The 14,431-nt window shown below is 43.6% G+C and overlaps 1 protein-coding gene across 2 annotated transcripts; it reads right to left on the bottom strand.

Moving 5' to 3' along the window:
- Window positions 1–803: 803 nt before the first annotated feature.
- On the bottom strand, window positions 804–10,968 carry pitx2 (paired-like homeodomain 2). Of its 2 annotated transcripts, XM_084352477.1 has the most exons (4): window positions 10,544–10,968; window positions 7,972–8,042; window positions 3,301–3,500; window positions 804–2,427 (listed from the first exon to the last, which is right to left on the bottom strand). In XM_084352477.1, the coding sequence occupies exons 2-4, from the start codon at window positions 8,015–8,017 to the stop codon at window positions 1,867–1,869; spliced, it is 807 nt and encodes a 268-aa protein (XP_084208603.1). In that variant the 5' UTR covers window positions 8,018–8,042; window positions 10,544–10,968; the 3' UTR covers window positions 804–1,866. The 2 variants fall into 2 exon arrangements, with proteins under 2 accessions (XP_084208603.1, XP_084208602.1); XM_084352476.1 differs by lacking the exons at window positions 7,972–8,042; window positions 10,544–10,968 and adding an exon at window positions 4,018–4,508.
- Between the last annotated feature and the right edge of the window lie 3,463 nt (window positions 10,969–14,431).

Raw genomic sequence — 14,431 nt, 5'->3', positions numbered from 1 at the left:
GAGGCTGCACTCGTCCCCCGCCTCCTCTCCTCTGCAGCCAGCCTCGGCCCCACATACCTCCGTATAACTCTGCGCGCTCTTGTTTGCTCAAGCTTGTGCATCATAGTTCCCCCTTCACCAGCAGACCGTAGCCTTGTTTTGCCACGGCGCATTTGCTGCACTATAAAGCATGATTTAATAATAATAACAATAATAATAATAATAATAAAAAGAGAAAGTGGCAAGTCACGAAAGGAAACAATAACGCGAAGGCAAACAGATGCACGGGAGAGTCAGGGAGGGCGATTTTGGATTTGTGGAGCAAAAACGCAGCCAGATAAACTCCGAACAAAACACTGTGTGGTTCATGTGGAGATCATGAGTTCAATGTGAATTTGTGCAATTGCATTTTTTTGTAAAATCACTTTAAAAGCATTAATTGGAGAAAAAAAAAATCCTGTTTTCTCATCTCCCTCGAGTTCAAACACGAGCTCTAATGGGCTGTTGTCACTGTTGTGTGGTCCCAACTCCTGTTTGTTGATTCCCGTGTTATTTCAAGCACCAGTGACCGCAGCCGAGGCTCTCCTGGCTGAGCAGGCAGACATGTATTCAGCAGTTAATCTGACGGAGCATCTCGCCGCTATATGTGTATTGGAGCGGCCCCATTGTTTTCCTCTATAGATTAGACGCACAAGTGCCTCACATAATCGAAAGGGGCTATAGACAGACTGTCACTGCTCTGCACTCCGCCAGCAGACTGCCAACACAAAGATTCAATAAAAGTCTCCCATCGTGAGTGTTTTTGAACAATATATTTACTTCCATTAAATAAAACACAATAGTTTTTTTGGATGTTTGGAAAAAAAAAAAAAAAAACATAATTCCGTACCAAATAGTATACACAGAGCAAAAACCAAATAATCTGTCGCAGGAACATTTTTGATGCTTCTTCTTCTTCTTCTTCTTTTTTTTTTTTTTTAAATCCAGAATTGCTATTCTAAATCGATATTCACACAGACATTAATAATAAATTTATAATATGTTAGAAACACACAACCGGTGCGTTTTTTTTAGTATGTACATTCCCTTTTTGTTTGCAAGCAAAACATGATTCCTTTTTAGGGTTCTGTCTTTTTTTTTTTGTTTCTTCTTCTTCTTCTTCTTCTTCTTCTTCTTCTTCCACATGCGTTGATAAATTGAACCTGGAGAGGACTGGAGGGTTATAGCGCATTCGCCTCGACAAACAGGAGATGATAATTCAAATATATACAACCTTTTTTTTTCAGTCAACAATTAACGTCCAAAAAAACACAAAAAAAAATCCACCAGAAAAACAAAAAGGCCCTTTTTTTTCAAACTGTGGCGCAGTGTGAAGCAGGCCTGGACTCATCAGAAAAAGGGGAATAAACCTAAAATCTCCCGTTTCAGTTTGACTCCCGAGCTGGAGTTGAGCGTGCTTCAGTGGTTCAGTCTTCTAGTGCCCTTTTTTTCTTGAAAAATGAAAAAGTAGTTGTAGTAGTCTCTTGTTCCTGTGGCCGGCTGTTTGTGATTACCACCACACTGCAAAAAATGCCCACCATAACGAGCCAGTTGGTCTTGTAATCACCCTTAAAAATCATATTTTCCCCCCTAAAATAAAGTGCGATGGAATAATCTCACTTGTTTCGTGATATGTTTGGAAAAAGTGGCAAAATCTTGAGGGGGGAAAAAAAGTCAGAATTACTCCAACTAGTGACAAGAAATTGCCTTTTTTGAAACACATGAAAAAGCACAATTATCTCACCGCCACGCTTCCTCACTCCCTTCAGAGAAAAATAACACCTCAAGCGCCACTACTAGCCTCTAACGACCCGCTAAGGTGGTGATTTTTTGCAGTGCAGGTAGGTATTAGACTGGTCTGTCCACGGCGTATTGGCAAGCGCTCAGATTAGTGGCCGGATTCTGCACAGTGGCGTATCCAAAACTCGAGTGCTGCTTGGCTTTCAGTCTCAGGCTGGCCAGGCTGGAGTTACAAGTGTCCCTGTACACGTAAGGAGGGGTCGGAGGCGCGTAGGGGCACGCCGACGTGGGCACGCCCGAGTTGAGAGACGGGTTACTGAGGTTGTTCAAGTTATTGAGGCTGTTGAGGCTGGAGCCCGGCACGCCGGTGACCGCCGAGGGCACCATGCCGGAAGTCATGGAGGATATGGAGTTGGGCGCCGGCGAGAACATGGTCTGCGAGGACAAGGGGTTGACGTTCATGGAGTTGAAGAAGGGGAAGCTTTTGGTGGATAAGGAGGCCGGCGTGAGGCCCTTGGCGGCCCAGTTGTTGTACGTGTAGCTGGGGTACATGTCCTCGTAGGGCTGCATGAGTCCATTGAACTGCGGGCCGAAGCCGTTCTTGCAGAGCTCGGCTTGTTGGTTTCTTTCCCGTTTCCTCCACTTGGCTCGCCGGTTCTTGAACCAAACCTAGAACAAAGGAAATAAGATCAGGTTAGGAATTATTTTGGAGTGTTATTTAATCTTTTATACCCGCTTTAATTCTTGCAATTTCTTGGCAGAGTTCTGCATTTTAATATCAGACGCATCATCTTTAATTTGTTGGTATTCTCCTCTTATTTTCTTTTTTTCTCCTTTTTTAAAATTTAAATCTCTTTGTTAGTCTTTGCTTTAGCGCGCAGACCATCCCGCTTTGATTCCCTCTTTATCTGAGCTGAATACACACCGGGCTGTCACTGCACCATCCTTAATGTGGGGAGAGGATGTGTATTCCTCTGCAGGCGTCCACAAACACGCTGACCTTAATCACACAACACCAGGGCGACAATCGCAAAATACAAGCTTTGCACCTCTTTCACACGAACAGCAGAACACGACTGGTATCTGTCACCGACAAATGTCAAATAGTCTCAACTGTTAACAGCCTAATAATGCGGAATTACACTTAATAGGCAAATAAGAAATAGTTATTTTCTGTCCTGAAATTACTGAACAGATTAAAATGTCCAGAGAGACACAAATTAATTCTGGTAAAATTGTTTATTTTGCATTGTTTGGAGAGGATTTTAATTATATTTAGCCTCAGAGATAAACATACACAATCTAATTAAATAGAGCTTGAAGCTGCAGTATATTTAAACAAGACTCTGGTTATTTGTTTTCCAGCTAAAAACTCTGTCCAACATTATTTTCAAGGAAATTTCAGCCGTGCGTAAAATGTGGCGTCCGTGCGTAAAACCACTAAGGTACGAGCTATTTGTGAGTTAACCGGGCAGTTGGCACAAATTACACGAGATCACACACACACCAATTGTTTTTGCTTGCACCCAAGGGAGTACTCACCCTGACCCGGGCCTCTGTGAGGTTGGTCCACACGGCTATCTCCTCCCTCGTGCTCATGTCCGGGTAGCGATTCCGCTGGAAAGTGGCCTCCAGTTCCTGCAGCTGCTGGCTGGTGAAGTGAGTCCGCTGCCGCCGCTGCCGCTTCTTTTTCGACGGGTCATCCGAGGAGTCGTCGTTTTTGTTTTGGGTCTTTTCTTTTTCTGTCAAGAGGAGAGAAGTTGAGTCAGTCAGGCAGGCGGGCAGGGTCAGAAGGATTAAGGCCTGCACGCTATTAGAGAGGGAACCAAAAAAAAGAAAAGGAAAAAAAAAAAATCCTGAATCCATGACAGTGTTGGGAAATGGATGAGCTGTTCTCTGCTCATGAGAATGCTCTGACTCATAACCTGAACCAATTACTTTTCTCATGTTTTTAATTACACATTGTGCTTCATTTTATGAGATTTTAATCGACCTTTTGATTTAATCTCGACTCTCAGTTTATCAACACATGCTTGACAAATTTTAGCTGTCACGAGACAAGCTCTTTTATTTACACAACACAGAAACTTTCAGCACAAGCCGGTGTCGGAACTGATTATCTGGGAGTGAGATGATCGCTGTAATAGCATGCACGTAAAACTCCCTGTCCGCTGATCAATCGCAGCCTCTTTTGTCTGATATCAATATGACATCTGCGGCGCCTTGCTGGGAACATCTGCACCCCCGGGCGGTTCTTACCGACAGACTCCGGGCTGGACGTGTCCGACACCGTGTGCACCTCTAACCGGTGTTTCGAGTCCACAGACCGCTGCAGCGGCTGTAAACTAGAGGCCATCGCCAGAGCCGTGTGGTGCGTGGAGGCAAGTTTATTCCCTGTGAGGTGGTGGTGGTCTGTGTTTAATGGATCCCTCATAGAGTTCATCGGCGGAAGATCGCAAAACTGGCTGTCAAACGCAGATTACGTCCTCTTCAGTGCGACAAGGATAAGCGGAAAGTCCGTCGGCGGAATGTGTTCAGTTCTCCAAAAAAGACGCGCAGGAGAGCGGGTCCTCTTGCGGTTCAGATGAAGCCCTCTTTCTCTTCTAACTGGCTTTAAAACAGACCGTGAGGTGCTGCCATACTAGCGTCGGTGGTAAACAGCGGCTACCTCGGCTGACTATCAGAGTGACAAGGACAGGTAGGTGATATTAGATCCAGAGGCATACACACACTCCACCGCTCTCTGTTCATTTCAGCTGTTGCCTGCGCACTGCCTCTCCAACTGCGCCTCTCTCCAGACCTCCACGTCACCGCGCTGCGCCCGCCCATATTCTCTCTGACAGGCACATCCATGTGGATGTGACGGTGGGCCCAACCAACCGGAGCCTGCAGAAACGAGATCTGTGTGCCAATGTGTTTATGCCGGGGCTGGCGCTTATTTTTCTCTTCCAAATAAAAGCATGTAAAGAGAGATGGGACGCACGGTGTACCCGCGGCGCTCCGAGGTGCCGTTGCGCAGCAGCCCAAGACCAAATAAAAATGAAAATAACACAGTTTGGCCTCATTTTATGAGATGGGTCCAGTGGCCCAGTAAAACGATGCCGTCGTATTGATGCTCGCGCTCGCAGGCTCTGTCACCGGCAGTTTACTCAGGGACTCAATGTGGATAAAGCGAGCCACCGAGCGGATTGTACTGTATGAAAGAGAAATATGCACACTGCAAACACAGCAGCGAGAGAGGCGGCGAGGAGAGCGATTAAAGGGGGAAATAAATGTAACTTCAAAGGGGAGGATGTGCCAGTCTGCCCCGAAACTGCCTGTGCGCACTTGTCATCTGACGCTAACTGCCAGACATGTACAGTATGTTAAAAGGCGCACACGTGCTGTGGTGCAACACACACACACACACACACACACACACACAGCTTCAGAGGGAGGCAGTGGAATAAAAAGGTGATACAAATATTTAAAAGCGAACAACCACCAACACATTTAATTCACGTGAAGCTCTAATCCTCACATCCAGCTCGATACTTGAGGAGATGTCTGGAGTGCATTCCCAACACGCGCTCCAAAAACGTAACCAAACTGGCCTGAAGTGCTTTTTCAACCATCCACTACATCCCTGTATGCAAAGCACCATCAGTCACTCAGTCATACTGGTTGTCAGACGAGGCGATCCTCTTGATCTCGGCAGAGTTGAGGTTCAGATATCCATTAAATCAACCCCAGCGGAGCCGCAGTTAACCACGCGGGCTCAGTTTGTTGACGACGGATTACTTTATCTGGGCGCTTAACCGGATCTCTCTCCTCACTTTGCGCGTGGACCCCTCAGCCAGCACTCCTGTAGAGTCTTTTTTTTTTTTAATCTGATAAGACTCTCATTTGCCTAAGAATTTCTGAAGGAGGATTTTTAATGAGTTGAAGCACATTTTATTATATTTTTAACCTTTTAATTCCCCAAAGATGGCGAGACGTTGAGGCTCTGGAGAAGAAGTTAACACGTTCAATCAAACAAATGCGACTTTCGATTTTCAAGGTGGAGAGATGTCAGCTGATCGAAGTGATGGACACGGAACTGCGTAAAATCGACACATTTTGGTCACTTTTGTCCCTTTTTCTTGCACCATAACACATCATCATCATCATCATCATCATCATCATCATCATCATCATCAGACAGCAACACCACCACTTCCCATGTCCACGTGGCCGGGCGGACGCCCCCATTCAAGCCAGCACATTTGGAACTTGGCGATGTTAAGAAGTTACTGGGCTAATCCCGTGAAAGCCCCTGATATATAAATACCAGCAGACCGTAGAGTGTATGCGACACACACACACACACACACACACACACACACACACACACTGGGATTGAGGGAGGGATGATACTTTATGAGAACTGAGGAGCCAATCGTCTCTCACGCAGAGCAATAAAACCTTGTTTGGAGGCTCTGAGTGATTCAATTAAGATGATTTCTTGTTATTAATATTTAATATGATAGCGGTGGATTTATTTTCATGGATACATTTTATTTTAATACTATCATGCCTTTTAAATTAACAGAATTACTAAAAGGCCGTTTAAAAAAAAGGGAAAATAAAAGTGTATTTTTCTTATTTTAGACCCGTTTTAATAAATAAGAACAATAACACGATGTTGTCTAATAATTAAAGTTCTATATTTCAGAATTAGATTTCCATTTCATTAAACATATTAATAATAAAATCATTTTTGATTTCTTGCCACACAGCGAACCCTCTGTTGCGCCTCTCCCCTCCAGCCGTGTTGTAATACTAAACTTGAAGTGGATTATCGGTTTCCTCTTCATTTCTGCCTTCTGAATGCTTTATCTCTTCTGCGGATTACTGCGCGCAATCGGCCTCCGCCATAGAGGGCCATTAATTAGCAATTCAGTCAATATAGGGGGAGACGACAAGGCTTTTTTCTTTTCCTTTCCTTTTTTCTACATAGGATTAAGGACACATCAGATTCCTCCATTAGTATATTCCTCCTCACGAATGCGCTTTCATTATACATTTAGTTTTCCCCGGAGTCAATCCGACCAGCGCCGCATATATTAACAGCAGCAGAACAGTCGACGCTGGTGTGTCTATATCTTATTATCTTATTATTCTTAATCAATGGTCGTTCACACTGCGCGGAGAGCGGCCTGCCCTCTGCCACACAGCCCCGTCAATGTGGGCTAAACGAGGCAGAATGAGACTTATCGGTTATTCGTTTAAGACTCTAACAAGACCTGATGTCACCCCCCCCCCCCCCCCCCTCCCCCTCCCCCTCCTCCGCTCTGAAGAATAATTAATAAATCCCAGACTGGCTTTTGTTTAGACTCTTGTTGGGCAGGAAAACACGCAGCGGAATAATGCGGAGAGAATCTAAACTGGTCTCAGAGTGAAGCCACAATAAAACATACGTGTTGGATCGTCGGAGAGCTGAGGCCTCCGCGCGCAACAGGACAGTGCATCTGCAAATTAAAGTGAATTATAGGATGGTGGTCAGGCATGTCCTTCTTTTAATTACAACAAGAGCTGTCATCATCATCATCATCATCATCATCATCAAATCCTCTGATGATGCTGAGCTGCACTTCCACTTCCAGCCACCAGGGGTCCCTCTAAGACAGCACACAACCTGCACACACACTCACACCAGCAGCTCCTCCTGCACTCAGGCGAGCAGAAAGGCCAAAATATCTCTGAATACTCAACATTTCTTAACAAACCGGTGACATCCTCCAAAAAATACACAACTAAAGCAGCTTCTTAAACTCACAAGTGGAGTTTTAGAGTCTCGAAAAGAGATTTGAGATGATTTTGTGAGAAATCCATCAGAGCTGAACAGAATGTTCTGGAGGAATCAACATTATTTGGCTTTTTGTTAAGAAAATTATATATATATAAAAAAATATATACAAAAAGAGAAGTTGGGAACAAAACAGTGCCAGAAGTGTTGACTCATTTTTAAATAAATCTTATTTTATGATTTGGGACACTTTAAGAAAACAGTATTACACCTTTACAAATGCAACATTGGCCATTGTATGCCAAACAAAATGAAATAAAATCATATTTATATCCAATTAAATTCACAATATTCTTTCATATTTCACCTCCAAAAAATCCCAATTTCTTAAAATAGCATGTGTGCGAGAGCTGCGCTGTTCTGACTCATCTGGATCAGATACTCACCTATTTGCGCGCAGGTGGTGGCCAGTTTGCGGCAGTGGGAGTCCATTATGGCAATTTGGAGAAAACCGCGTCTGTAAAAAAAACAGACAAAAGAGCCACAATTAGACTTTATGGCAGTAAACATCCTCTGCTGCTCACTGACGCACAGCTCCCTCCTGCAGGCATCATGCTCGGCCTGGACGTGAGGACAAGAAGAGCAGAGGTGTGTTCAGAGGATGAGGATTAGATTAGCAAGAAAAGAAACGTTGGTGGCCTTGGAGAAAAATATTTTAAATTGATGCAAAATTCAGACATTGAACGCGAGAAACGCAGAATATAAAGCTTAAAACACGAAGGTGTGACATCAGCAGGCTCTGCGATGAGAGGACGATTAGAAATGTGCTTTTAATGAGTCTCTGGTGTGAAAGTCAGATTTCTTTGTTAAAATGCAGTTTAATTAGACTGAAACACTTCTGAGCTGCCACATTTCAGAAAACATTTCATGTAACAAAAAAAAAAAAAAGAATGGAAACAAGAAAATATGTGTTGGATTAAAATGAGTGATCTCATCACTGACGCTCCTTTTTCACACAATTTAAATCAAATCAGAGTCTGAAACTCTCACTTTCTCACACGTCATGTTAGATATTTTCTTCTTCTCCAGTCTGATCATATAAAAGCCGCCGTGTTCTGCATGAGCCGGTGTGATCCTGTGCTGTGCAGCAGCAGCAGCAGCAGCCTGCAGCAGTTGGAAGTGGAGTGATTCCGTAGTAAAATCACGGGATTAGAGTCTGATTGAGATGTCTGTCGGTGGGATATTACAAAATTCATTATCGCAGCCCTCATACTACCTCGATATGAAGTTACACAGATGGGGTTTTATTAGTCCAGGCTCACACTGTTTGCTTATGATAATTCAAGTCGGGGCTGAATTTGCATGCAGTCATGCTGTTAACCATTTTCCTCAGTTCTTCTCTTCACCTGCTCGACATCATCTGTGAGTGACTGAGAGGCTGTGTTGGCTTTTTTTTCTTTAATTCAAAAGATGGAAGATATTGGAGGTTAAGTTTTTACCTGCGCAACCTTTTCTTCTCCTCCCTCCCCTTCCACCCCCGCAGCAAAATGAAATGGTGGGGGGGTCACGCTGTAAGGTGCGAGGTTATTGCGCGCGTCTCCGTGTTATCTAATCAGAGGAGATTTAATGAGGGGTCGCCTCCAATATTTCACTCTGATCTGCGGCCTCCGGAATCACAGCCCTGCTCGGATTTACGCATTTAACTGCCTTTTTATTTTATTGTGTAAAAAATACGGAAACAGTTTCTGCTGTTAATTATTTCAGCACATTGGTTTTTATCTCAGTTTTTTTTTGTGGGAGATTTCAAATTAAAAGCATGGATTTGCGTAAAAGCAACAGGAGAGAGAGAGAAAAATAGATTTTTTTATAGAATAATCAAAAAATATTCAACACAAATAAATAAAACGTGTAAATTAGGTGAGAATTTTACGTTTTAGGCAAAGAAAATCGATATTATTGCGCTGATTTAACACACATATGGAGGCAACAATGTTTATACAGCAGGTTAAAATATATTTAACACGAATAATAACAATAATGATAAAAATAATAATAATGATAATAATAATGATGATAATAATAATAGTTTTAAAGGTGGTTTAGTGGAATTTAATCCTGCAGGTAATAAATGTTTATTTCAGTTTTATTTTTCACGCCGCTGTAGATCCAATCCGAGGTTTAAAAATATACCTGCATTAATATCACGATTACATATATTTATCCTGTTCATCCATTCATTCTCACTTCACGGACACTCTGTGCTCTCACCACCAACAGTTGATATGCCTCGGTGACTCACGTGGCAGCGGGCCCAGCGCAGACAGAAAGCTGGCATTGCCTCGCACTGGCTTTACTTCTGAAATTATCACAGTGGAGCATGAGACTGCAGCCTTTACCGGGAGATGAATCGACTAACCTCCACCATATGGTCCTGTATTAATTAAAGGCGTGAGACCGTGAACGTCGCGTCTTATTTCTCTCCTTATATCGATGCAGAGGATAAAAACACATCTCGAATCATCTTATTCGCTTTTTATTAACACGATTATTTGTAATTCGCTTTGGAGAATTAACTCACTTTTTAATTCAGGCTAGTTTGTGAGCGTTTTAAAGCTTTTACGCACGACTTTACGCACTTAATTGGAATTTGCGCTCAGATAAATCATCACTTTAGAGCACGAGGAGAAGGATTTGATGCTTAAAACGCACAAATGTTTCTATTTGTATCGATATTTATGAGTTTTCTCACAATCCTCACCACCTGCAGGACCGTACAGTCTGGTCTACCCTGTTGTTTTTTATTTCCCCGCACTCCATCACCGCTAATGACACATCATTATCATCCGCCGACCTGTGAGGCGAACCCTGCCCTCACATCACTCCATGCTCCTTTATGTTTCAGCGAACAGGCACAAAGAAAGAAAGAAACACGAGGTGGAACAAATTTCTTCCCTCGCATTAACTCACATCTCAGTTTTATTATTCCTTTTAGCGCCCCTGCGCCTCCGCTGCACTTACCAGTTGTTGACACCGGTGGAGGCTTTTGGTTTTTTCCAGCCGTCGAAGCGTAGAGATAAATTCCACCGTCCTAACGCGCTCGGACACCGGCAGTTGTGTTTACAGCGAAAATTCAGGCAACTTCAAGGTCCAGTAAAGCTGAAAGTTTCTGTCCGGAAATGCGAGCGACGCTTGGATGTGGCTCCCCCCGCTGTGTTATCCAAAAAAAAAGAGAGAGAGAAGGAGAGAGAGAGAGACGCAGCGCTGCTACGTTTAGGTTTGTTTCATTTATGCGCATAAATAACCATCTATTTACAGTGCGAGGAGAAATAGCGAAGGAGGCGCTTTCATCCGAGTCTCCCCTTGGTTCGTCCTCTTCTGTCTTCCTCAACTTTTCCCCCCTTGAAAGACGCTCCAAGAGTGGCGCATTTTTTCCTCCTTCTTTTTCAGCTCAGAGAGAGGGACCCCGTCCGTGTGCGCGCCTGTGTGTGTGTGTGTATGTGTGGGTGTGTGTGTGCTTTTAAAAGGGGTGTGTTTGTGTATGTATGTATGCGCCTGTGTGCAGTCTAGCAGAGGGCAAACTCAGAGCCTCTCAACTTTCAACAACAATCGAACAAAAAGTCAGGATGGCATCTTTAAAAAGCGCACACGTGTTTTAAAAAAATAAATAAAATGAAAAATAAAAACCAGTCCTGATGTTCGTGTTAGCGCGCCCCGGTGCGTTTACTGTCACACTGCACCGGTTGAGCTGCAGGCATGCAAAAACACATCAAGGCTCAATTTGCTTAAACCTGTTTTTTATAAGTAACTCAGCTGCGTATTGTCTGAACCGTGCGCGCGTAAAATAAACACCAGCCGTATCCACAGACTCATCTGAATCCTCTAACTGGCAGTTAATCTGAAGAAAAACTGCACTTTAAGTCACAGATAGTGACTCCTTATGACCGCCTGTTATGTAATCAGGAAACTAGAGCACAATTAACATCCAGTTAAGCTCAATGTTTGACCACCCTGCGCGCAAATTCTAAACTAATTTGGCAAAATTTGAATATTCAGATGTGGGTGGAAAACGGAACATTTAAGAAGGCTGCATTCGGCTCCTTCAGGCCCAGACAGAGCGCTATCGTGTTGCGGATTTATGTGCAGATGAAGCGAACAGCTGGCTCGGATGCAAATGTTCTTTATAGATCCGTTTCGTTACATACAGACTTGATTTTTTTCCATTCGCGTCTTAAGTGAGGCGAGCAGACCGGACGCAGGCCCCGCGCTCTAATCCTTCTTTTACATTTTTAGTCATACTCCCATTAAACCAGTAATTAATGCGCACATCCACACGGGAATTTCCTGGCAAAAAAAAAAAAAGGGTGGGGGGACACTGAAGCAAGACGCGCGCATCACACATCACACCCTCCCTCCTTGCTAAATGTGGTGAATCAGGGATGGTTTGGATCCTGTATCCCAAATAATAAGTGCTCACTGCAGCCTTAAATGAGTAATAATAAGAGTTAATGTGGTTTTAACAGCTGGTTTATTCGGCGAGGCGCGCACAAGTCCCTCTCAGTCTTCTACAGAGGCCCAAGAAGGCCATATTTTATTAATTTTCCACTCGCGTAAACACACGTGTCAGACAGTGCCTCGGGTCAAAATGCAAACCAATATGGGAAAAATAAATAAAATGTGCCTATTTGCCAACACAGCTCGCTTAGTTCTGCAAAATGTGACCCCTTTAATATTAGATGTTGTGCGCAAACACGTGCACAATAAATGCAAGTAAACGACCCCGCAGCAGCAGCAGCAGCCCCGCATCATGCACATCTTCAAATCACGCCCCGCCTGCACCGCACGGGGAGAGAGGGAAAAAAAGAGGGTGCCTGGAGAGGCATGATGGTTCGGCTATATATTCTCCTCTTACCTTCTTATACAAAGAGAGAGAGAGAAAAAAAGAAAAATCAGTGAAGAGCCTCCTCTTTCTCACGCAGAAAGGTGCAGAGGAATGCCTGAAGTTCAGAGAAGGCTGGCGGGTATGAAATCTTTCGCCTCGGGGGCAAACCGGCGGCTTCTTTTCATTTCAAGCGCTTATCGATTCGCCGTTGTCATCTTTGGCGACGCAGAAGGACACTTGAAAGAATTTCTGATGGGGCTGTGATGTGAGAAACAGGGTGACCTGCTCTGCTGATGCTCTCTCCTGATTCTTAACGAGCACATCAGCTCTCTCTCCCCTTCTCCCCCCCGAGCGTCAGTACAGTTGGACATTTCAACTTTTTCCTCCTCCTGCATACTGGAGAGGACTTTAAAACACTCTGGATGCGAATCAGCACGCATCCGAGCATAAAGAGGAGAGATGATAGACTGCCCGGCAAGTCAGCCACAACAGACACATACACACAAAAAATCTGAAAGCAAGGCTCCTAAAGTTTGACTTCTTTTAAGAAATATCTGAACTTTTTTATTTTATTTTTTTTATTTTGAAAGAATTGTGTGCTGTCTTTGCAAATCATTTCCAGGCTGACTGGTGACAGCTCCTAAGGTTCACACCAGTGCAGACTTCAGATCTGCTTAGAACAAGATGTGCACATAATATGATGCATGAAACACAACAGGGTTCCCCTCGGAACCAGTATTTAGACCTGCGAGGCCTGTGGCGATCATTTAAAGTGACTAAATGTGCTGTTCTGTGAAGCTAAATCAGTATTTTCAAAATATGCACAAGCTTCATAATCTGCAGACTGTGGCCCTGTATCTCTGAATACAGAGTGTTGCAACACAGACATACTTCTTATTTTGGCTCCATTTTGTGCCAAATTGTGCTTTGACATAAACTTATTAGTCTTATTGTGAAATCAGCTCATTTCCAGAGATGTAGAATAAATGGTTTATTATGAAAAATGTCTTCTTCTCATGCCATCAGGAATCAATTACGTTACAGTTAAATCATTGTCTCTGATTCCTCCTCTCACCTCGCTGCATGACGTTTCAATTAATAAATAAATCAATCGAAATCTTTTTTTTCCCACAGCGTTCAGTGAAACATAAGTCCTGTGCGCTGCCATCATTCTGTTGCACCGGGAAGCTTGAGTAATGCACATGTGAAGTGGTTCCCATTATCCAGGGGTGCTGTTCGCCTGAGAAAACCAGCCTGACTTTCTCCTCTTTTTTTTTTTTCTCTTTTCACTTTTAGCCTCAAACCACATGCGATTGTCGCCTAGCGTTCTGTCTGGCCAACACTCTGTGGCCATGTAATAAAATTTGGAGTCAAATTGGTGTTTCCAAAGCCACAAATCTTTAAACAAATCAGTTTATGTACTGCTAATATGTTAGAAATAAAGTAATGGCTGGGAATTTAGTTTTATTGTGTGGGGGGTGTGACTTCTCTATTTAAAGGAGGATGAATATGAAGAGAGAGAGAGAGAGAGAGAGAGAGAGAGAGAGAGAGAGAGAGGAGGGATAGAAAAGACAAAACATTAGACGAGTCTCCGCCGAGACAGAAATATCCTGTGTGTATTTCCATTTGTCAAGTATCACTCCAAGAACGTTATTAGCGAAAAAGCTGCCTGTAAATTAACCAAATTAAAAGGGTGGCTCTTTGATAGCTCTTGAGCTTGTTGAGCGGCTTTATGCCTGATCCTTACTATTCCAGCTCTGTCACAGTACCAAAGGGAGACGAGCCGCACCGAACGCTAAGCACTCCAACTCAGCAGCGTGGCTTGTGGTTTTCGAACGTTATACGCGAGGCCAGTAAATGACTTACATGATAGGCTGCCCTCACTTCTCCGGCGAACACGGTGTATATTTAAAAAGTACTCAGCTCTTCGTCTTTGTCTTCTTCTGTAATTATCCTATCCTCGGCTTCCAAAGAAAATGCTCAGCTGATGTCATTGTGGTTTTGGCCCCCCGACTGGTCTAATATTA

The sequence above is a fragment of the Pagrus pagrus genome (genome assembly GCF_965226575.1).
Source record: "Pagrus pagrus genome assembly, chromosome: 5".
NCBI classification, from domain to species: Eukaryota; Metazoa; Chordata; class Actinopteri; order Spariformes; family Sparidae; genus Pagrus; species Pagrus pagrus.
Note: the sequence above shows the minus strand (reverse complement) of the source record. Positions and strands in the feature narration are given on the sequence as shown.

Bases quoted from the DNA above. Each gene is read 5' to 3' on its own strand.
- pitx2 (XM_084352476.1), bottom strand. From the start codon at position 4,201: ATGAACTCTATGAGGGATCCATTAAACACAGACCACCACCACCTCACA. The intron at 3,501-4,017 runs GTAAGAACCGCC...TCCTCTTGACAG, and splicing joins GTCCAGCCCGGAGTCTGTCG to AAAAAGAAAAGACCCAAAAC. The intron at 2,428-3,300 runs GTGAGTACTCCC...CCTTTGTTCTAG, and splicing joins TCACAGAGGCCCGGGTCAGG to GTTTGGTTCAAGAACCGGCG.